The sequence below is a fragment of the Chaetura pelagica genome, unplaced genomic scaffold (assembly GCF_000747805.2).
Source record: "Chaetura pelagica isolate M959 unplaced genomic scaffold, ChaPel_1.0 scaffold472, whole genome shotgun sequence".
Classification (NCBI taxonomy): Eukaryota; Metazoa; Chordata; class Aves; order Apodiformes; family Apodidae; genus Chaetura; species Chaetura pelagica.
In genome coordinates, this window is record NW_009952566.1 from 2,995,467 (window position 1) to 3,018,040 (window position 22,574).

The 22,574-nt window shown below is 37.5% G+C and overlaps 2 protein-coding genes across 2 annotated transcripts in view; one reads left to right on the forward strand and one right to left on the reverse strand.

Moving 5' to 3' along the window:
* PNO1 (partner of NOB1 homolog (S. cerevisiae)) overlaps positions 1-4,565 on the forward strand; it is a 5,425-nt gene extending 860 nt beyond the window's left edge. The window contains exons 2-7 of the mRNA XM_009993470.1: positions 3-194; positions 2,036-2,119; positions 2,751-2,811; positions 3,382-3,499; positions 3,959-4,029; positions 4,498-4,565. Of these exons, the coding sequence (XP_009991772.1) occupies positions 3-194; positions 2,036-2,119; positions 2,751-2,811; positions 3,382-3,499; positions 3,959-4,029; positions 4,498-4,565 (594 nt within the window). The remainder of the gene's footprint in view (positions 1-2; positions 195-2,035; positions 2,120-2,750; positions 2,812-3,381; positions 3,500-3,958; positions 4,030-4,497) is intronic.
* Positions 4,566-6,141: 1,576 nt separating this feature from the next.
* Positions 6,142-22,511, reverse strand: PPP3R1 (protein phosphatase 3, regulatory subunit B, alpha). Its single transcript, XM_009993455.1, has 5 exons — positions 22,475-22,511; positions 13,644-13,820; positions 11,691-11,750; positions 10,562-10,746; positions 6,142-8,299 (listed from the first exon to the last, which is right to left on the reverse strand). The coding sequence occupies exons 1-5, from the start codon at positions 22,485-22,487 to the stop codon at positions 8,252-8,254; spliced, it is 483 nt and encodes a 160-aa protein (XP_009991757.1). The 5' UTR covers positions 22,488-22,511; the 3' UTR covers positions 6,142-8,251.
* Between the last annotated feature and the right edge of the window lie 63 nt (positions 22,512-22,574).

The following is a 22,574-nucleotide window of genomic DNA, read 5'->3' on the forward strand; positions in this document are numbered from 1 at the left end:
AGCCGCGTCTGGCTCGCGGCCTCACAGCCCTTTCCCTCTGCCAGGTCGGGAAAGGCGAGATGCGGAAGGTTCCCGTGCCGGCCAACAGGTACACCCCGTTAAAGGAGAACTGGATGAAGATATTCACGCCCATCGTGGAGCATCTGCAGCTTCAGATCAGGTTTAATTTGAAAACGAGAAACGTTGAAATCAAGGTAACGAGACCTCCGCCTGCTTCCCCAGGTCGTGTCCGCCGCGCAGGCCTCTCCTGGGCGCTCGTGTTGCGCGGGGCAGAGGCGGGGGGAGCGTCCTGCGTCCCCCGGGAGCCTTGGGAAGACGGGAACTGGCCAGGAAACCCTGGCTGCGGAGCCAAACAGAACCTGCCGAGTTACTGCGTAGAGGCAAGCAGTTAGTGCGAGTGAAATGCAGAAGTGCTGATCTCTCCTGGAAGGGGCAACATGGAATCATAGGAACATAAGCTGGTGGGGTTTTCTTTCCCAATTTTTATAGGAGAAAATTACATACTTGAGAACTAAGAAAGAATCAGGGTGTGTGTTAGGTATGACTTTGGAATGCAGTTTAGGGCTACTAAGTATTTACGTGACAATTTTGAGTTGATGCCACCAAAGCTTATATTTTCTTTTGTCTGTGGCAGAAGATAAGGGCCTGTAGTTTAATAGCTTGTGGTTTTTCTTTATTGGATTGCACTGAAGTAGCTTAGGGTAGAGATGCAAATATGTAACGGTAAATCTTGCAGACACTCATTCTTTCTTACTCCCTCTCAGGAATATTCAGCCTTGCTGTTTTAAGTGTATGTCCAAAGTTCCTGATATGCCTTTGATTTGAGTTGCTGTATTAGTAATGTTGATGTATGAGGTCTTCTAATGGAATGGTCAAAATAGAGACACTAACAGTAATATTGCTTTCTAGCCTTGAAATCTTATCACAAGTTTGGTGGTAGCAACTAGAGGAAAGGTGACAGACTTGTCCCTTATTTACACTTCCTAGAAATAACTTGAAGGGAAAAACAGGGAAGGTCAAGAACTTTTGCAGTTCAAGAACAGGTTTTTTTTGCAGTTCCATTGAACAACTGCAGGTGAAGATCCTGGGATTTGAGCTCCACTTTTTGATACAGAAAGTCAGAAGCAGGTAGTTTTGTTCTTGGTCTAACAGATTTCATTTTGTCTATATCCATCATGAATATAAAATGACTGAAGACTTTGCAACAAGTGTCTATTTTTTTGACTTGGTATGGAAGCTGTAAAGGAGATTTTAGGATACCTTTTGTATATTCTAGACCTTAACATAATTATCTTCCTTCCTTACTGTTTCCAGCTTTTCTTTATCCACTGCTTTTAAGACTGCTCTAAGTTGGCCCTGTTAGTGTCTCTAAAGGCAGATGTGCACAGAATTCCCCACTGGTAGCAGAGGAATGCTTTGGCTCAGTTTTGGGATATGAGCTGAAAAAATGTCCCCTGGCAGCAGATCTTGTGGCCTCTATTGGGGATCAAGGGGGTGGGGAAGTATAAAGCTTGAATACTCCAACACTTTCTAATGTGTCAGTTCCATTTATTTCTGTTCTTACTCTTTCCTCTTGTTTCTTGTTTTCCTCTTGTTCCCTATATGTTTTATTGAACCTGTCTATGTTTCTCATCACCTGCTAAAACATCTTTAGGATATTGTCATTAGGATAAGTTTCCATCTTCAAGCCTTTCTCGTTTATTCTGCTGTTCTGTGTTGCAGCTTAGTTTGGGATTTTTTGTTTTGTTTGTGGTTGGATTTTTTAATGAAAAAGGTTCTTTTCAGTCACTGCTGGTGGGCATTTTCAGCAGTTTCTCTCCCCTCCAAAGCCCACAGGCTCTGGTAGATGGTGCCTTGTGGTTGAGGGTCAACATAATAGGGAAGCAAAAGTTTGTTGCTTGGGTCTCTCAGTAAAACACAATATAGGAGCATTACCTGAGTGTGGCTTTTTATTTTTAGATTGTATCTCTTAGACTTTTCAGGTCCTGATTGTACTTGCATGGTGTTAATTTGCAAAAAACATCTTCTCTTGCAGACTTGTCAAGAGACAAAGGATCTCAGTGCTTTAACAAAAGCAGCTGATTTTGTGAAAGCATTTATACTTGGGTTTCAAGTAGAGGTGAGTCTCCCAACAGCTGTATTGTGAGATTGCTTGAATTTGCTTGCGCAATGTCTTTGGCCTCTCTGCAAATCACAGTAAGTAAGGAATAAAAATCTTTAGGTGGTTTTCTAGAAATAAATGTCTGAGATTGTGACTGGAGTGGAAGTCTTAATTTCTTCATGCAGAATAAAAAGGTAATCTTCAGACAGCACATAACTGAAATTATACAGTGGAGAAAATATTTAAAGGTACATGAGAGGCAAGCAGGGAATTATAGTCTATCTGGGTCTGAGGTGCCCTGCACACATAGAGACTGTTCATCTTACTTTAGTCCTAGTTAATAAGCCTATTCAGAACTGACTTAAAAGAACCAGACCACTTTTTGCAGTGTCGTGTGGGTTCCCGTTGTTGGAGCCCTGTACTGACACCACTCATACAGGTGGGTCTGGGGTGAACGTGTAGGGTTCTCCTCAGAAATGAATGCTTACATTGTTTATGAAAAATTAGCTGGTCTAACTTTAACTAGTGTTTTGTATATGTTAAGTGGAGAAATACTACTGATGTTGTCTGTTTAAATGTATAAAGAAAACTTAAAAGCTTGCAGCTCTGTGGTACTGCAATACTGATAACAAAACTCTTAATGTTTCAGGATGCTCTCGCTCTCATCAGATTAGATGATCTTTTTCTAGAATCATTTGAGGTTACAGATGGTAAGTAGTTCCACTGTAGTATCCAAGTAGTTATTTGTACTGTGAGTACATTTTCTGTGGGTCATCTGTTTGTCCCCCCCCCATTTATTTATCCTCAGGGTTGAGGAAACCCTTCATGCCATTACACAGAACCATTGTCTTGGTACAGGCTTGAAAGGGTTGTCCTTTTTCAAAGTTCCCCCCGAAACTTTAAAAGCATGTAATTTTGTCAGGTTGATTGGGTATTTCTTCTTGCAGGGTAAACATTGCTTTAAACTTAAAGGTGATGTGGTGTGTTTAGGGGAATACATGCAGTACATTTTTAAAGTGGAAGGGGCTCTGTTCCTCCCACTATTCTGAGAGCAAGGCATGGGAAATGGGCAGCAGAAATGTTAATTGTTTCACGTCTTACTGGGAGTCCTTGCAGCAGGATTCTAGTCATAGAGGTGAATATAGATAACACTTGTATTTCACCTCTAGGAAAGTTGCTTTCCTATTTTTTAGAATGATGTTTCCAGTAACTTGAACAAGGGCAGCATTACAGAAATACACACTACTGCTGTTGTACTTAGTGTGCTATTCTTCTTTCAGTCAAACCTTTGAAAGGAGATCATCTGTCAAGAGCCATAGGGAGAATAGCAGGGAAAGGTGGAAAAACAAAATTCACTATAGAAAACGTAACCAGGACGCGAATTGTTCTTGCTGATGCGTAAGTATTGACTTCCTTCCTGCTAGCACAGTCTCTAAATTAATCATCTTCTCTTTCAGGAGCACAGATAATTTGATTTTCTTTAAACTGTTGTAGAGTATTGGACAAATTATTTGTGTTATTTTTAATTAACATCAACTGCTTGAGTATTTATTTTGAGAAGAATGAAGTAACCAACACACCTAGAACTGAGCCACTTATACACAGCATAGGAATCATTGAAGTGGAACCCATCACCCCTGCAACATTTTCCTCCTGAAGTTGCTACAGTTAAATTTGCAGATTTTAACTATTTAAGGAGATATTTAGAAGAGCACAAGTTTTATATTACAGATTTTTCTTGGGTTTGAGGGGTTTATTTGCCAGTTTAGAAAAGGAACTAGTACACTGATCTGAAATTCTGCATTTATCTCTAACCTCAGACTATTCCAGTAACTAATGCTACTTCGCTTTTTACAGGAAAATTCATATTTTGGGATCTTTTCAGAACATTAAAATGGCACGAACAGCAATCTGCAATCTAATTTTAGGTAAGTCCCAGTATCTCATCTTCCCCATTATATATAAATATGTCTTGCAGTCTGACAAACTGCTTTCTGTGGGTCTTACCTTCTTCCCTGGCATGTCATGCAGGTAACTTGCTGGGAGTTGACTTGTTGCTCTTAAGAGAAGGGTTTGGGGAAGCAGCATAGAGCCTGCGGCTTGGCTTCTGGCTCCAAACCCCTCTGTGTGGTGCAAAAAGTGTTTTCTATTATTTGCTTCAGCTGCAGCAAGTCCTGAGGGCTTGTTTTGTATGCACTGTCTAGGAAGCCAAAGGGGGAAGCCTGTGCCAACAGTAGCAGCCTAACTCTGCTCTTGCAGTTACAGACAAGGTGGCTAACCTTGTCTTCTCTCCCATGGGCTTATTTCTCCATTTTTAACACAGCCATGAGCAGTATACCTCTTTCTGTGACATCCATTATCTTGTTGGCTGACTGAATTTGTGCGTTCTCCTGCAGGCAGTCCTCCATCAAAAGTTTATGGGAATATTCGGGCAGTGGCCAGCAGAGCAGCTGAAAGATTCTGAGCTGCAGTGCACTGCACCATCAAGGGCTGGGACCCCTGATTTCTGTATGCACAGGAGGCCTGGAACTACACAAGCGCTCAGTTTTCTGCTTGATTTGGAAGCCCAGAAGAACACTGGGACTGTTGGTGCAGTCTAATTTCAAATCAGACAGCATGTCTGTTTTGAACACACTCTGTATTTCTGTATAGTCATTAAAATTTATTTGAAATTGTTATGTCTACATCAGAAGTACAGGTACCTGATTTTATTGAAACTGATCTGCAAATGAAAACATGCTTCATTACTGACTTTCCAGAGTATTAGAGACTGCTGTCTCACACACACATTATGGATCAGTATCTTCCTGGAAAAAGAGTCAAATGGAATGCAGAGTTCAATGGCAGGCTGCCCAAGGATTCTCTGCTACTGCTGGAGTAATGTATCACAAAGAAATGGTGAGAAGAGGTAAATAAAGCATTTTAACTTAATAGTAGAATCTGCAGCTAGACAGACTTTTATTCCCTCAGAAGTGATCTGTAAGTGAAGTTAAATACATCAGTGTAGCAGAGCACAAACAACTGCAAAGTGCTGTGTCCCCTTACAATGACACGTGCAATTGAATAGGGGGAAGAGATGACAGAGCCCACCCACAGTTCCATGTTGACTTAAACATAAGATGCTTTTCCCCTGCCCCTGCTAGCCAACCTTTTTAGGAAGTCCCTTGCAAAGTAATTCAGTTTAGGTTTGTGAATGAAAACAAAAACTGAAATGAGATTATCAAAAACACTAGCACACTGAGTAAGTGTTTCTCTCCATGTCAGTTTCCAGAGCAGCACTTTATGGTATGGGATTATTATTGCAGCCAAATTCATTTGAGTCTTCAGTTGCTAAGAGATTTAAGACTTGCTGAGTTACTTAAATTTACAGCTCTCAGCAGTCTGAGCTATACAGGGAGGAGAGTGTCCATTCCAAGCAGGTCACCTACCTGCTTAGCACATTTTCTGTCCATCAGCTGCTGATGTCATTTATCTCAATTAGCTTGAAAAGATAGGAGAGTGAGGCCAGCATACAGAAAATTCATCTAACCTTTATCCTAAAGCAGGCAGAAGGGGAGAGAGCAGCCACAGAAGGCCCAAACAACTGCATAACAAAGAGCAACAGCGAACAGCTCCTGTAAAGGACATACCTACTACAGGGAGGGTTCTCACCAGCAGAGGATTCCAACCTTTCCTTAAGTAAGAAGCTGCCTTTAATCCCCCACCTATATTAAGGTTAGGAGTTTGACTTGTTTTTCAAACCACCTTCCACTTGCCATAGTAATTCTGAATTTAGTAGGATTTAAAACAAGGTATTTTAACCAATTGCAACATGTAGCAAAGAGAACCAGATGTGTCTTTGAGAAAAAGATCTGTGATTGGTCTTGAATCACTAAGATGACACCTGGAAGTATTCTGTGTGCCTCTGTATAGAGTTTTTAAAAAAATCTTTATAATCAGAGGGGACAAAAACTACTGACTGCAAGTTTTCTTCAAAGCAGAGTGCAGAGCTGCTTTAAGGTGAACAGGAAAGGTCTGGGTAAGTACTGAAGCACTCCAGCCAAGGTTTAAAGATTTTATTTTGTATTCATATAGTATGAAGGTCCTTATAGTTCCCACAACATATGATGTAGCATGCAGAGGAAAAACTAAACATTCAACATAAATCATTTTTCCCCACACAAACTAAAAAAAAAAAACAACCTCATCCCTCCCCTTCCAATGCACCTAAGGAAATAACATCAGCACTAATTTCTATAATGCCAGCCAAGATATGCACAAGCAAGTAAGAGAAATTGAAAGCATTTGCTAAAATGTTTGTAACAAATACTTATGTACAAAAAATTCACAAAAGACTAGTTCCCCCTTGAAGCAGAGCACATGGCAGTTGACACTGGAACAGATACAACCACTGGCTGGGATTATAAGCCACGTACTGATCCAGAGGAAGAAAAGTTACATGTGGAGATTTTTGTTTTGAACGTTAACATTTACCAAAGTTTGGCAACATTATCTTTTAAATTATGCAAATTATGTAAACAAGAGGAACATGTCAAATCGATCTACATGCAAAACTTCATGTCATGCAAGGACACCAAGCACCTGGATTTCTCTCTCACAGACAGAGCCCATGATGTGCAGCACTCAGTTGAAGGAACAGCTATGGCAGACAAGTGCTCGACTGAAGTAGGTTCAGACAACCTGCACTTTCCACTGCTGATTATAAAATAATTTTTTTAATAGAAAAACTACTATACAGGAAAGATGTACTGTCCTAAAAAAATCTAGCAAATATTTTTCTTCCAGCCAATAGTACCATTGCAGAAAAGGGAAGGGATGATATAAAGTTGTAAAACATGGCTCGCTACTTTTATATCACACAAATATATCAAGTTACCATCCATTACAAATTATGATATGGACAAATCTAAAAAAAAAAATTCTCCAGGCAAAGGACTGGAGAACTGCAAGAGGTATAAATTTAGATAGTGTGAAGCTTTCCTCCTCTATGGCATAGTTTAACAAGATTTTCCCCCTGTATGAATCTTATATACATATATATATAAAATATTACCAGTTATTTATGCTACCTGTAGTAGTATTTAAATGCAGAGGGGAAACTATGATGATTGAAACAACAGAATTTAAATGGCAAGAACATTTTGTAATCTAAGTACTGTATAAAATAAGTAGATGGGAATCCTGCACAGTTATGTCAATCCTAATTTCATTAAGATAAGCACAAGAGAAAATTGTGAATGCATCTAACACCTTGAGCAGCCATATCTAAAATGAATCCAGAACAGCAGATTGGCCTTAACTTCAGGACAGCTGCAACTGCTCTGCACTCCTAGCTGATGAAATCTCACAGCCATCAAAGCATTCTGCAGCTACTACATGCATGTGAGGGCTAGTTCTTGGCAGTAGCATTAAACTATATTCTCATACTAAGTAGAACTGTACTAAGTTATTTAGCAAAGAGACACAGTCCCTGGTAATATATTAACAGGTATAAATAAACTTAGTCTCCTGTGTTACAAAAAAAATGTAATTAAGGTGAATTAATAAGAAGCAATGCTTTGTCAGCCATTCAATATATAGAAACATCTGAACAGTCACAGGAACAGGAAAAGAGTTGACTTAACACCCATTTAAAATTTTACATTCTTCTACTATATATATAAAACTGTGTGAAATAAAAGTAAGGATGTATATCCATATATTGAACTGTTAATATTCTGCTTGGCACTTTGTACTCTAGTTTCGTTTCTGAATCAAGTATATTAAATTAAAGCCCACTTAGCTACTACATATAGAAAGCTACATATATATCTATATATAAATACACACACACATATATATAGATAGATATTTCCTTGTTATAAAAGATGAAGAAAAATAAATTAAAAAGCCAACCCCTTCCCTTTCTCCACCACACTGATATGCTCTTTCCATCTTTGCTGTCCTTCAGACTTTAAAGTGCTACACCGAGTTATTGAGAGAATAAAAGTTCAATAACACTTAGTTGGCTTCATGAGGCTCATGTTGGAAAATGTGGCTTCACAGAGAAAAATACTTCCATTTAAATACACAGAGAGCATTGCTGGACGTCTTGAGCAGATCTTCAGAGATGGAGAAGAAAGCAAAAGTGTTGGGTGGTGCCCTACAGAGTCACACGTCTACGACCATCTTTTTGTGGATATCTAGGCCTCCTACAACCTGGGAAAAAAAATAAGTATTCATAAATAGGTGAGAATTGAAAGTTAACAAGACACAAAGAACACACTTTATTCAGAAGATGCATTCAGGTCAATCAGAATTACAGTCCTTCCCTGGTTTCTCCTAAATGATTTACATTTCTCAAGTACTGTACAATATTGTGAATGAAGTAGGTATGAACCAACGTAATTTTATTAATACAATTTACACACTCAAGGGCCTGAAAAACAGTGTAAGTTAAACCACCTTGGCTTTCCTCCCCCATCTCTTACTCTGACCTTGTGTTATGTTTCAGCATGTTAAATGAAATGCTAACTTTACTTCTAAAACACCCTGTGAAACTGCATCTTGACATGAAAAGCAAAGGGCCTTAGGGCAGGGCAGCAGGATTTCTCACAAAAACTGCATGCACCCAAAAGACAATTACAGGTGTTCAAAGGTGGACAATTCATGTACAGAGAAAAGGAGAGGTGCCACGTCAGAGGAGCTTTTTATAATATGGAAACAAAATTCAAAGGCCAAACAGTATGGCCAAATGGCACAAACAAAAAAGCATTTTTGTATGGCACAAAACGGCACAAAATTGAAATCGGGTAAAACGCAAAAATGATGATGAGGTACTCTAGAAATGAAATGTTATCTTGCCAGGAGGTCAACAAGACTGAAGGAATTAAAATAAAGGAAGAGGAAAAAAATCAAGAAGTAGTACAAGACAAGAATTCTGGGCAGAAGTCCAAGGATAAGAGAAAAGGAAGAGTAACATCATTTGCAATGGATGGCTGGAAGACAACAGCCCAGTGCAAGAAATAGTTATTTCACTGATCCAGGTGTTTTCAGGCTGCAACTCATTTTGAGTTCTCTGCAGGTGACCACACCTTTTCACATGATGCCATAAAAATAACTAAACTCCTAAAAGAAAACATGCAGACAACAAAACCTTTTTGCTTTAATAGTAAAGGTGGGCAACTTTTTTTCCCCTGCTTGCTTTGGGGTTTTTTTGGAACTTCTGTTGATCATGAGTATGAACAAATTATGCTTGAGCTGAAGTTTTAAATTCAAAGAGTAGCTGCTCAAGTATTGCTTTTGTTTCCTATCAACTCAAACTGTGCTGCCTAGTGTATGTTCATTAATACAGCATTTAACATTAATATGTAAAGGCTCATTATTGCAATTTTCAAATGCTCAAAAAAAAGGAAATAACACATTGAAAGTATTTAAAACAAGATGTTAATTGATTAAACAAATACGACACAGGTGAAAATCAACCATTTCAAGTCTGAAGTGCTACATTCAAGCATTCTGCTCAGTAATACCCAAAGTTTTTAAAAGATGCCTTTCAACTGTTTGTCCTTTTTCAGAAGCAGCACTTGAGGGGTTTAATCTTCCTGTTACTGACACAAATCCCACTATGTGGCCTTGGTAAAATCCCATCTTCTGCAGATTGTGATAATCTCCCCAGCCTCTCCCCATACCCTGCAAAGATAAACCATTCTAAAGGGTGATTTGGAGCAGACACCTAGTTTAAAGATTGGAAGATTAACCTGAATTTAACCTCTGTGGAAAACACCTCTCCCCTTCCATGCACCACCCCAACAGTGACCCTTTTTAAAAGAGATCTGCTATGACATACTTGGGTTTCACACCTTTCAGATCATTTGAAGCATTTCCCCACCCTTGGCAGACTACATGTCTACCCACCATGCTTTGACTTAATTCCCTATATTGTATTAAGCACTTTGAGACATTTAATACAACAGAAATTGTTAATCAGAAGTAGCTGTTGAAAACAAGGAAAACCAGCCTCCTGCAACAAGCAGTCAATTGCAAGTAATCTTTAAAGCTGGTCATTTATACCAGCATAAAGACTGAAATTCAATGTATGTCCTTCATGTCAGGCTAGCATTTTTGTCTATATGCAAAAGTAATTCGGACTTGTCTTTAGTATATCATCAAATGATGCAGAAATTACTTCGTAGAAGTTGCTGTGCTCTGAATGAAGCCATCTTTTTCAGGCACACTGGAGTCAGTGGGACAGTCTGCATCCTGAAGGAACTGATTCATGTCTTGCTCAGAGGCCATAAGACTTTTCTCTACTTGAAGTCACAAGATGATACCATGTACAATAAAGCTGTGTCAAAGGGTGACTGTTGTGCCATCAGAAGAAACACTTTGCTTTTATCACCTTACCCTTTATACTTTTTACTATTTTTCCTCCTTTTTTTAAATTTCAAATTATCAAAGTTTTCTTCAGAGGTTACTTACAGCACAGAATTCTTCAAAGGATATCCTTCCATCACCATCCTTATCTGCATTAATAATGGTTTTATCTACAATTTGCTGTAACTGAGTGTCTTTGAGATTGTTCCCAACCATCATCTTCAGGACCTGGAAGAGCTCTCCATTTGAGATATAACCATCTTTGTCCATATCATAAATGCGAAAAGCAACTGCAAAAGTAAAACATAAATATGTAAAACTTTCAGTAACAGAGGTGGTTGGAAAAGAGCAATATACATTAATGTGCTTTGCCTTAACAGTATGATGAAACACTCCTGCACAAAAACGAGAGAAATACTGCATTTTAAGTGAGATTTCTAACAGCTATTCTGCTACATTCCAGAAAACATGAAACATCAGAAGCAATACAATGAACAGTGCTACTATGGAATTTAAAAGAAAAAACTCACTTTAGAGATGTCAATCAGGATTTTTTAAAAACTGGTAAAAGAAATCTATAAAAACTGAATTGGAAAACCTTCACACCACAAATAAAGCACCCAGGGAACAGTTCATTCGCAAGCAGAAAAAATTACAACCTTCCACGGAACAGATGAGTAAAAATCTCACCTGGTTACTTTGTTGCAAGCACTTCGGCATTAAGACTAAATCTATATCTAAACATTTTAGTAAGGCAGGTTTCTTTCCTAAACCAATAATATGTCTTAGCTATCGAAAGCTACAACCATCACTGAACTTAGCCCTTCCCTGCTCCAAAAGCTTGAGTCATGTTGCATTCCTGAGGTGTGGTTCTCAAACAATTCTCTAGTGCTTTCCTACTACAGTAGCAAAAAAAATTAATGTTATCTTATGCTCCCATAAAGCAAAGCACGTTGCTACAGTTTTGTGAACTAAGTTTAACTTATTTTTTAAAAATGGGAAGCAACTTAAAGAGATTCAGAGATCAACCCTCTCAAATATTCCCCGCAGAAAAGCATGCTGCGAAATTCTTCACAAATACAATACACAAATTACAATGTGTTGTAAAAAGCTTACTATCTGCCTTTATGATTTCCAACTTTTTAAGATAATATGGATTTTCTGATTTCTCAGTGTTAACTACCCAAGGTGTATTTTTGAGGATTAAAAAAATTTTGTTAATGAAAATACTTACACCTTAACTTCTGTTCCTTATCTCCTTTGACACTGAACTGGGAGACTCCTTCTATAAATTCTGAAGAACACAAGAAAAACATTTACATAAAAGTGTATTTTTAATAAACCAAGGCAATCAACATTCAGAAAATTTCTAAAATTGTAAAAAGAAACTAAATTACCCTAAATGTCTTTAAAATATTGCCTACTTCATGACACCTAAGTGTCTACATACTTTGATACTTCAATGTTCTTTAGTGGGAAGTACTTCAAATCCAACCTTGTGCCCATTGAGCAGACTTGTTCACATCAGTATTGGAAGTAATTTTGCTAATAGACTTTCACCAGCACCTCATATAAAACCCCCCAAGATCTCTACTAAAGCTACTCCAGTGGGGATTCTAATTGTACAGCTCCTTGCAAAACTGGTTTCTCAACTTCAAGCAAGAATTACATGAAAACCACTCTAAAACAAATTCCTAAAAAAACTTTTCTAAGCCTGGGTCCTTTCAACAACAACAAAAAAAATGCCTATTTCCTCACACTAGGCATTTTTCTTTTCACAGAATCACAAAATGGTTTGGGTTTGAAGGGAACCTTGGAGATCATCTCGTCCAACTCCCTGCCATGGGCGGGGACAACTTCCACTAGACCAGGTTGCTCAAAGGCTAGTCCAGTCTGACCTTGAACACACCAACGACAGGGCCTTCATAACTCATCTGGGCAACCTGTTCTAGCATCTCACCACCCCTGTGGTAAAAAATGTCTTAGATCCTATCTAAATCTAGCTTTTTTCAGTTTAAAATCTTTCCTTTGAGCTTCCTCCTCTGAGACAGAAATAAAGACATTTAATTTATCAAACTTGGCCAGATAACAGTAAAATTCATTGCCATTTATTGTAACAGCATTGTTTTACTATGGAAGATTGATTTTGACAACTTCCTATTCCCACCCAAGAACAGCAGCTCTTAATAATTACATTAACCCAGCTCAATGTCACATACAACACAGCATCATCTTTCATCATGGCCTATTTTTCACAAGGGATTTTGAAAAATTACATACAGCAATTACTGTTTTGGAAACTGATACCAAGAAAGCCTTTAAAACTCAACATTCCAGTTACACAGTTTTTCTCCCTATACAAAACCCTTTAGATTTTTAAAGGTTAGCTTCTTTTGTATGTTAACATTTTATTTAAAATGTCAGCCTATCAATGAGATTCATTAACTTATGTAAATTAAAAAAACTCAAAACTGATTAACATTGACCCATGAGCAATGAGAGGTAATAAATACTACCTTGAACAAAAGTTACAGACATTGTAACTCATAAGGGTTAGTGGTTGTTTGAACATATACTAGTAATGAAAATTTTTAACCTTTTAATCATGAATATTTAAATTAAGTCTAAATTTTTGAAGACATATACTAAATCAGAACTTGTTTTTCACTTGAATTGCCTACTTAAGATAATAAAAAGAATCTTGTTAAGGAAGTATCAACAGAAAAATTTGGACCACTTTCACAAATTAGAAAACTATTTTCAAAATACTCCAGAACAGATTTCCTAACAATATTTTGATAAATACAACTTCAGCACAGACAGACAACTTACAGTTTTACCCCACTTTTTTCATAGTCTCCTCAGCCTAACAATATACTTTAGATAACACCACAATTCAGAGTCTGAATTAATGTACTTTATGAGATACTTAATGAGTAATCCCAAATCGGTATGACCTAGAAAGCTATTACTAAACAATCTGCTCTTTTAAGCATTTAATTCGGGATTGCATTGCCCTAATGCACGAGGGAAACTAGTTTTACTGGTACTGTTTCACTAGGAATTAGCACCTTTATTTTGATTAACAGATTTTCTTTATCCCCCCCTTTCTCAGGTGAAACAAAATTGGAATTCCAGGGCCCCAGGAATTCTGATAAAACACCCATCACAAAGCACCATGTCTTACCTTTGAAGTCCACTTCTCCATTTCCATCTGTGTCAAATATATCTATTACTCGCTGTACTAACGGGTTCTGTTGCAATTCAGGTAAAGACATGAACTCCTCCACACTCAAAGAACCAGAGTTGTCCAAATCAAGTTTCTTAAATCTCTTTCCTAGTCGTTTTATTTCATCAGCATCAACTGAAAGGAAAAGGAACAAACAACACACCTATGCTCAGAAATGCTTCAGCAAATCCTTTGCCAGTTAAACACAATGCACATTTTATTGCTTCCCTACCAGAATTTCTCCTACTTTATTAAAACTATAAAACACTCTCATGAAAGTTCATAAAGATAACATCAAATTCTGAAGATAAACAAGCCTTTTAATTTTATTTTAAATAAATCTTACCTTTTTTCCTCCCTGCACCAGCCATAATACAGTTAGCCTTGTGACTCACTGAACACCATATGCTGACACAACATTTTTAGGGATTGAGGGTGCTTAGCTAGTTCTTAGTCAGACAGCTCTTACAAATACCAGGTATGAAGAAATTAAAGAAGTGACTGAGTTTTCTTTGAAGGAGCTAGAATTACATTTACACTAGATAATGACAGTAAGTCAGAAAGACAATTATATTCGTAAACACATTAGCAAAACCAGTGCTGCTTCAGCACACTGAACATAAAAAGATTTCCTAGGATACACAACAAGTTAAGCAGGTTGTAACAGTCCCACTGTTGGCCAGTTACCACTCACCTACTCAAAGTATCACCCAGACAGACCTAAGAAATGTATCCGTCTCAGACAGACATTTCTGTAGCCGCAACCTACAGGCATCCATTTTTTCGTTTCAGAAATTAAAGCAGATTCAGGTTCCGCAGCACTTCATCTGTCTTGATATTTAAAGAGAAACTCAAAGCATATATACATGCTTTACACCTCTGATTTTTCCAGGAATCCGTGGGAATCCATGAACACCACTAAAACCATTTAGTACTATGTTACTGCTAAAGAGCTTGAAAAATTTTCCCTGTAACAACCTGAAGAAGTCCCTTTCAGTACCTTGATTTATGAGACCAAAAGGTTAGTTCACAAACTGCACACCATGTTTGGGTATGAAGGAGGAACTGAGGTTCTTAGGAAGACCTAGAAAGTGGCCAACACACAGCAAAGCACAGCAAGCATCTCTTACAGAACCTGAAGCTTTCAAAATCCCCATATCAATTTATTTCCTAACATGAAGTCTCATCTACATTTCTTAGTTCCACTTAGTGCATTTGCCCCAACAGTAAAATAAATTGCTTCTTAACTGCTGCAAGATACACACATACCATCCAATTCACTTTACATCACATTAATATCTTCATAGGCTTTTACAAAAGCACAGCATAAAAACAAATAGAAGTTAAAGCTTTTCAGTAAGGTCAGCCAAAATGCAGAGCTTTATGTTTGGAAGTTGTAGCAGACTCAGAGATCTGATCCTCTCTACTCATTTTCTTGATATCCTTATCTAAAAATATAACCAAACACAAATCCAGAGATATAGTCAATTGCAGTAATTTTGAATGAAATTGAGACAGTACATCACAAGTCCAGATGCACAAGATTATTTTTCTGTCAAGACTTATTTTGCCTAAATAGTAAATTCTGACATTCTTCAGTTAGTAACTGTTTTCAACTAGAGGCAAAGGGCAAAAAAGGGTTGATACTCCCAGAAAAATCTTCTCTTTGTTTTGCCAGCAAGTGACAGATCTGATTCTGCCTCTAAGGGCTACAAAAATAAGACTAAACAGCACTTGCAGAGGCTTATTTGCCTCAGCTTTCAGTATACAATTAGGTATTTTGATTCATTAGGCTGTTGACTGCACTGAAGCCACATGCATTTACGCACCAGTTTACGTGGAAGCCTAGAATGTGACTGAAGGTGTGACTGTAACAGCACGACATTGCACTGCAGTGTCATGAGCATGCTATGGCTGGCATAGCCACACAGAAACCCTTCTGGATCATGCAAAAGGAGCAGTGTTACCATATGGTAAAGCTATATGTAGAACACCATCAAGAGACTAAAAAACGACAGCACTAAAAGAGAATGGCACAGCACACCTCCAGTGGCAATTAGCTCAAATAGTAGCTTACTAGTTCCTCCAGCACAACATGCTGCTTCTGAAGGCATTTGTCAGCTCTTGCTTCTATCCAGAGAAACTCCTCAGTTTCTGTTTTCCTCAAAATCTTAGAGCTGTAAATGGAGTCAGGCTGTCTTTGAAACAGCAGGCACTATCTACCTGCACTTCAGGCCCTGCTGCCCTAAAATTACAGGACTTGCTACAGTTTAATGCAAAGCCAGCATCCTTGGAAAGATGTTAACACAGGAATCTCTTTTTTTACTGCAAGCTCTACTCCAGACTTGCAACTCACATAGGAAGACTTAGTATCCTAAAAAAAATTCCCAGAGCATAAGCATTTGAAAAAGCACAAAAATATCAAGTCCAGCTTGTCGCACTACATATGTCAACACATCTTCCAATATGAAATGAATGTATGAATAGACATAATTTATACCTATATTCCAATAATATAAGGACCTGTCCAACCCTGACATCAGTCTCTCTCCACTTTTATTAGTCATGTTTAAAATGATGATCTGGTTCAACTGCCACTCTCCTGCTTCCTTACCTGGACTCAGAAATGGTAACATCTTTCAAGTAAGTGCCATTACTTTGTTAAGGCAAATCCTTCACAAATTACCTGGTTTTGAAATCAGAAGTTTGCAATTGCATTCAGAACTCATGCTGGGAAACCCTGAAAGAAGTTCTGTAAAGGTTACCTATTAGAACTATTTTTCCTATTGGAAAAAACAAGAATAAAAGATGCATGCATAATTTCTTTGTTAAAAAAATAACTTTGTTTTAAAACAACTGAGCAGCAATTTGAAAGTATTATCTATACTCTATGTAATGCACCTTTGTCCTCTTAACAGAGCAGCGAAATCTTACCTCTAATATTAACAGAAAGATCAGCACTGACTAAAATTGCAAGATTCAAGCCTCCTAAGTAATCTTAAACACTTCATAGTTCTGCAATTTCACAGAATCACACTGGAGAAAAATTAAAGGAGCAATAACATAGCTGCATCTCTTCTCACTTGAGAAGACCCACTTAAATTGTGTTAATAAATTGTGAGCCTTGTAACATTTCTAGCTTATGCTTAATCCCCAAAGTAACACAAGACATTTTTACAAATCAAGATGTGAACAAATAAATGCTTGAGCCAGGACTGAAGACCAGCAGTCATTAGAGAGCATAATTTGGTCAGAACCCCAAAGACAAATTAAACCAAGTCTTGATTTCATTACTCAAGCACATTTCCTAGTTTGGCAACTGAAGTCCACAGTTATTTTTCCTCACAAATACATAAGCAAAGACTGAAAGTGAGACTCAGAGTTCTGTAAGTGTTCTGCCATGAAGTAGAACTAATTACCACATACACAAGTCAGTCAAACACGGCTATATAGCTTTAAATTACTAGAGCTGGCACAAAAGACAGACAAGACCAACTCTGCCATGGCACTGGTCTGCTCCAGCAGGGAGATAAGATCTTCCACACAAGATGTGCTAAGAAAGCAAACTTTGTCAGAAAGTTGTTTTATCTCGAGCTGCTCTGTCTCTGTCATTTAGCAGGACCTACTGATAAGAACATTTATTGGCATGTTCAGAGACTGATCCACAGCACACAATGTTAACAAGCAATGTCACATTGAAAAATACATGCTCTGACATCATCTATTGGGCATAAGATCCACTGTTAAGTCTTGCATTTGCAATTAGCCAGATACTTAAACTTACAAACCAGCAATGCTTAAGAAAAGATAAAGCACCAATTTATTTTAGTTTAAAGATTGTAGCCAAAGAGATCAAGATTATGGATGATAAAGAACCAGATTATAGGAAGGCAAAGAGGTTTTAAAGGCATGTAAGATAATTTCTCAAGAACAATTCTCATGTTCTGCTGAACAGTAGCAAAGCGGCAACTGACTGCCTAAATAACGAAATTAAGAGTCTTCATACTTACAAAATGTTGATTACTCTTTCTCCACACATCCAATTTCCCAGCTCAAACAGTCAATTGCAATTTAACTACAATGTACAGTCCAGATAAAGCTGTTTAGCAGCAGATTCTATCAGAAAAGGAATTACACAGGTTCGAGCAAGAAGTTTGCCTGCACTACTGATCTGAGAGAGGTTCTACTCTCGGGGATGGAAAAAAAACAAGTAAAAGAACAGTACTAAAGAAATTAGTATCTCTGCCAATAGCTGATCGAGTATCAATCTTGTCCAATAGGTTTTCTGGGTTTTGGGGTTGGTTGGTTTGTGTTAGTTGGATTTTTTAAAATAAAAATACTATACACTTATGTTATCTTGAAAACAGCAGATTTCAGTAATACCCGTATTTCATCAATATCCTACTAATTTTTGTCCAGATTTCCTCCCCAAATGCACATATACTAGCCTTCATCTATGATGGATGTGTCCCTTTTAGAAGGCCACTTTTTCCTCACTGTTGTGCAACAGACTGACTTTAACATTTCACACAGCTATCACTGAAGAACAGAGCACCAAATTTTCAGAGCCTGACCAAAATACTTCTTTCCTTCTTCTCTGAAGCCTCCTTACAGACAACCTACTGCCCACACAAAAATCTCTACTGAAGAAGCTATACTGAAAATGCAAGGCACAAAATATTTCAGACACAGTGAAAGTATTTGAGCCAGAAGGACTGATGGTGGCAGTAGCAGACAGAATTTTTTACAAGACTGAAACTAAGGAGTCCAAGATAGATAAAAACACTTGGAAATTCAAGGAGGTCCAAGTCCACAAGAGTGTAAACAGGGTGATAACATCACTGAGCAAAATAAGGAGGATCAAGCTCTGTTTACATCATTTCAGGCAGAGTTTGCCTGTGACTCATCACAGTGGTCTGAGCTTCCTTCAGCTCTGGCCAAAGTGAGCTTTCCCTCCTCTGATCTCAAACTAAAGATAGCCTTTTTTGTGCTTTGCTCACCAGCTGACATGAGGCTCCATGCTTCCTATGCTTTTCAGCAGAACTGGAAAGTATCCCATCAGCTTGGCACTGATGCCTGAGCTTAAAACATACTAACTGGCTAGAAATAATACCTCTTAAATGTTTCTTTAAAAGGCTTTGCTAGTAGTTCAGTAGAAACATCAAATAATTCACTCTTTTAAAGCACACAGGATGATTTATCTTTGTATCATATTCCACTTTTGAATTTAATTCACCTTTTAACTAACAAAAAAAAGGCTGGTTTTTATTTAAACAGTTCCAGTATTAAGGATGCTTTGTTAAAGAACTGTCAGTATTTTCAAGAGATTCCTGTTCCATCCAAATATTAAAATTCTAGAACCAACAACACCTGCTTCATAACTTGAATTCATCTGCCTTCATTTAAAAATATGATAAATCAGGTTAAAATACAAGAACTCCATTCTTTCAAGAAATCACATGCAAATGCTCTATGTAACTCCTATTTTAGTACGGTAGCTTTATCTTCCAGCTAAACACTCTCTAATATGTGGGTAAGTATTAATGAAGACCCCACTTCTTTCTTTCAACACGATAATAGAGAATGATCCATCATGTTTTTACAAAATTGCTTGTTTCAAGTTATTACTCCATAAATTATGCTCAGATAGCATTGTAAAACACATTCAAGTGGCAACTCAAAAAGCTTCATTAAAAGCCAATTTCTGGAATGCAATGTACTTTACATTTAAAAAGTTGTTTCAGAAAATATTTTTTAATTATATTTTTTCTAGTCAACATACAGGTGCATGGGCAGTTTGCTTATTAATATGACAGTCAAGAGCAAAATGCCTTAAAAATACAGATGTCTCTGAAATCACTACGTTCAGTAACATTCTCACCAGGATAACTGCTTATGCATTCAGAAGCACTGTACATCCATTGCTGCAGAGTACACAATACTTACACGGGTGTTTGCAAAGTGCAAACCTTAGAAAAGCTGTATATCTCTCAGCAAAGAGCTGCTGGACACTTCTGAAATCTGTTTACCTAAATGTTGAAACCTGTATTTAAAAGGCTGGCTTTTTAAACACTCCTAAATACTGGCTCAAAGCTATAACTAACAAAAACCAGAGCATGGTCACAGAGAGCCATTTCCACATAATTTTCAAAGATGAGATCATTATAAACAAGAAAATTGCTAAGGTATTAGAAATAAGATTTTGCAAATAAAGCATGTTCTGAAAATTATTTTAAATGTTCCCAGGTAAAAAAAAATAAAACATATTTTCTCCATTAGAATGGATTGCAGAGATCTCAAAATAAAACAGGCCTTCAGCAAAAGCTCTCACCTCTATCTACAGTGTTGTCTGATTCACGAATATAATGTTTCACAGTAGCAACCAAGACAGCCATTTCAGTCTTGGAGATCAGATTTCAAAAAGATGACGCCCTTGAGAACACATTCAGCCACTTGTCTTGTATATGCTTACACACAGCTGGCCTAATCCTCTTCATGACTTCAGATGTGTCAATTACAATTTCCTAAGTTAGAAAAGAGATTCTAGTCTCCTTATCCTGAACAAAAACATACTACAAAATATTGTTGATACTACAAAATACTATATTATAAACTATTTGCTACTGTAAAATATCGCCTACTACATACTACAAAATAGTTTTCTTCACACTTTTTTTGCTATGGTAACTTTCCTTATGGGTGATTTGGCATAGCTTGGCTAACAGCAAATTTTCACTGTATAAAACAGAACTACATTTTCAGTAACTTCCCAGACACAGTACAGCAGAGAAACTTAAATAAAATGTTTAATGAAGGAATCCAACATCACCAATTCATCCACTGAAAAGAATTAATGTTCTAAAATGAAAGGTAAAAAGAATATTCTTGACTATTTAATGGTGTGCATCCTCTGCACAGCATCCTGAATTTGCTTCCTGTAACTGCCAACTTTAAGCCAAAATTATACTTTTAAAACGAGACACCAAAATAGCAACTGCAGTGCCAGGCAGAAATTATGACCCAATGCCACCATGCAGACCACATAAACATATTATTGATAACTGACAGTCTCCCAAAAGTCTAACCATTCAAAATCCTTAAAAAATCATCTTCAAAAACATTGTCTGCTCTTGCCCTGAAAAATTTTTGTTCTGGCAGTGGCAGCTACCTGGAAGCAGCATCAACATTTATGATTGGAAGAACACGGTGAATACCTAGTCGGAGGACTTACTCACAGACATGCTACTGTGCACGCCTGTACAAACCCTGCACTTTCAGGATATTTGGGCACGCAGAATCTTTAAGCACAGTGCCCCTATCCCAGTGATTAAACACAATCAAGGAAAGGGAAGTCTGTAATAACTGCATCTTACTGAGGGTATGTATTTATGTTGCCCAGAGAAGCAGCTGACTTTCTACCTACTATGCAAAGGGCCATTGAAGCAGAAAAAGCTTTAATAATGAAAAACCTCAGATTTATACTATATCCTCCAAATACAGTTTAACCACAGAATATGATGTTGAAATCTTCTCTTTCTCTCCAAAATAAGGGGGCAAACCAGATCAGTAATAAACCTCTAGGTTGGCAGTAGCTACCAATGAATATCGCTTGTCCTAAAATCAAGTTAAGGACAGTAACATACTGCTTACAACTCTGGCAGAGATATATCTGGTTAAAGAATACAATCTTTAGAAGGAAGCTTGTCCGTAAGGGAAAAATTACCATTGGAGCAGTAACCTAAGACTGATACACATGATTTCAGGAGAAGACTTCAGTAGTCTTAATAAAAGAAGAAACTTTTACTTTCCTGTCCATATTTAACAAATTATACACTGAGTGTATAACCCAGCAATGCAATTGTGGATAAGTTCTCAAGCATTACTGACGACTCAATTTATAATTCCTGTGGATATGTATATTAAGCATAGGACTTGCAAATCATGGCATAAAGCAGCATTTCTCTGAAAAATGTATTTAGAAAGAGATTCCTCTGTGACTGTTTTATTTTACCATTTGACTTGAGAGCTGGAGTTCAGCTACAACTAGCACTATGAAAGCAATCTAAAGACAGCCCCTACCTTGAAGAATTTATTATCCTGTTTAAGAACAAGATCTAATTCACCGGAGATGACGAATTTTATCAAGCAGTCCGTACATACATACACAGGTCTACACAAGATTTAGTGACAAAAAGCATTAAAAGAAAAAAAGCAGTTAAAAGTAAGTACACTTCAGTGTAACTCCGCGGGGACGCTTCACAAGACAACCCTTTCTTTGGTCAGCAAGCAGCTTCTCACCTAAATGCCTGGCTGCAAGCATAGACAGGAGAAAAGGTTCTTTTAGCTTAAACCTCTGTTTCCTCTGAGGGTGCAAAGACAGCTTAGGCAATTCACTTTGCTCCTAACACAGCACACACTGCACCACAAGCTGTTCCACTCCCCTGAGGAGCTGGCACTGGGACTGATGGAAAAGCCTCACCAGTTGAACTACCAGTTCTAAGGTTTTTCTGTACAGACATCAGAACTATCCATGTTTGTTTCATATACAAATGGAAAAATTTAAAAAATCAGTGATTTTGTGCAAAGATAGACTGATTTTTGGTTTTACAGTCTAACATCAAAAGCTATATTTTTTCCAAAGGTAATCTTCCACCTTTTAATTCTACTCTCTTAGTATATAAACTACATAATTTTTTCAAGCAGTAAATTCATACATTAAAATTATGTGTATGGATCTCCAAATAAGCTTAACCTCTCTAACAATATAAGGTAGCAATTGAAAAACTTACAGTGCGAGCACATTTCCAAAGGGTAGCTTGCCTCATTTCCCTGAAACACAAAAAAAACCAAAGTTGCAATTATTCCCAAATTAGCTTAGAGGAACTATTT

Coding starts and splice junctions, on each gene's coding strand:
- PPP3R1 (XM_009993455.1), bottom strand. Junction 11,751..13,643: donor TGGAGAAGTGGACTTCAAAG/GTAAGACATGGT, acceptor TGTGTTCTTCAG/AATTTATAGAAGGAGTCTCC. Junction 10,747..11,690: donor TAAGGAACAGAAGTTAAGGT/GTAAGTATTTTC, acceptor TTACTTTTGCAG/TTGCTTTTCGCATTTATGAT.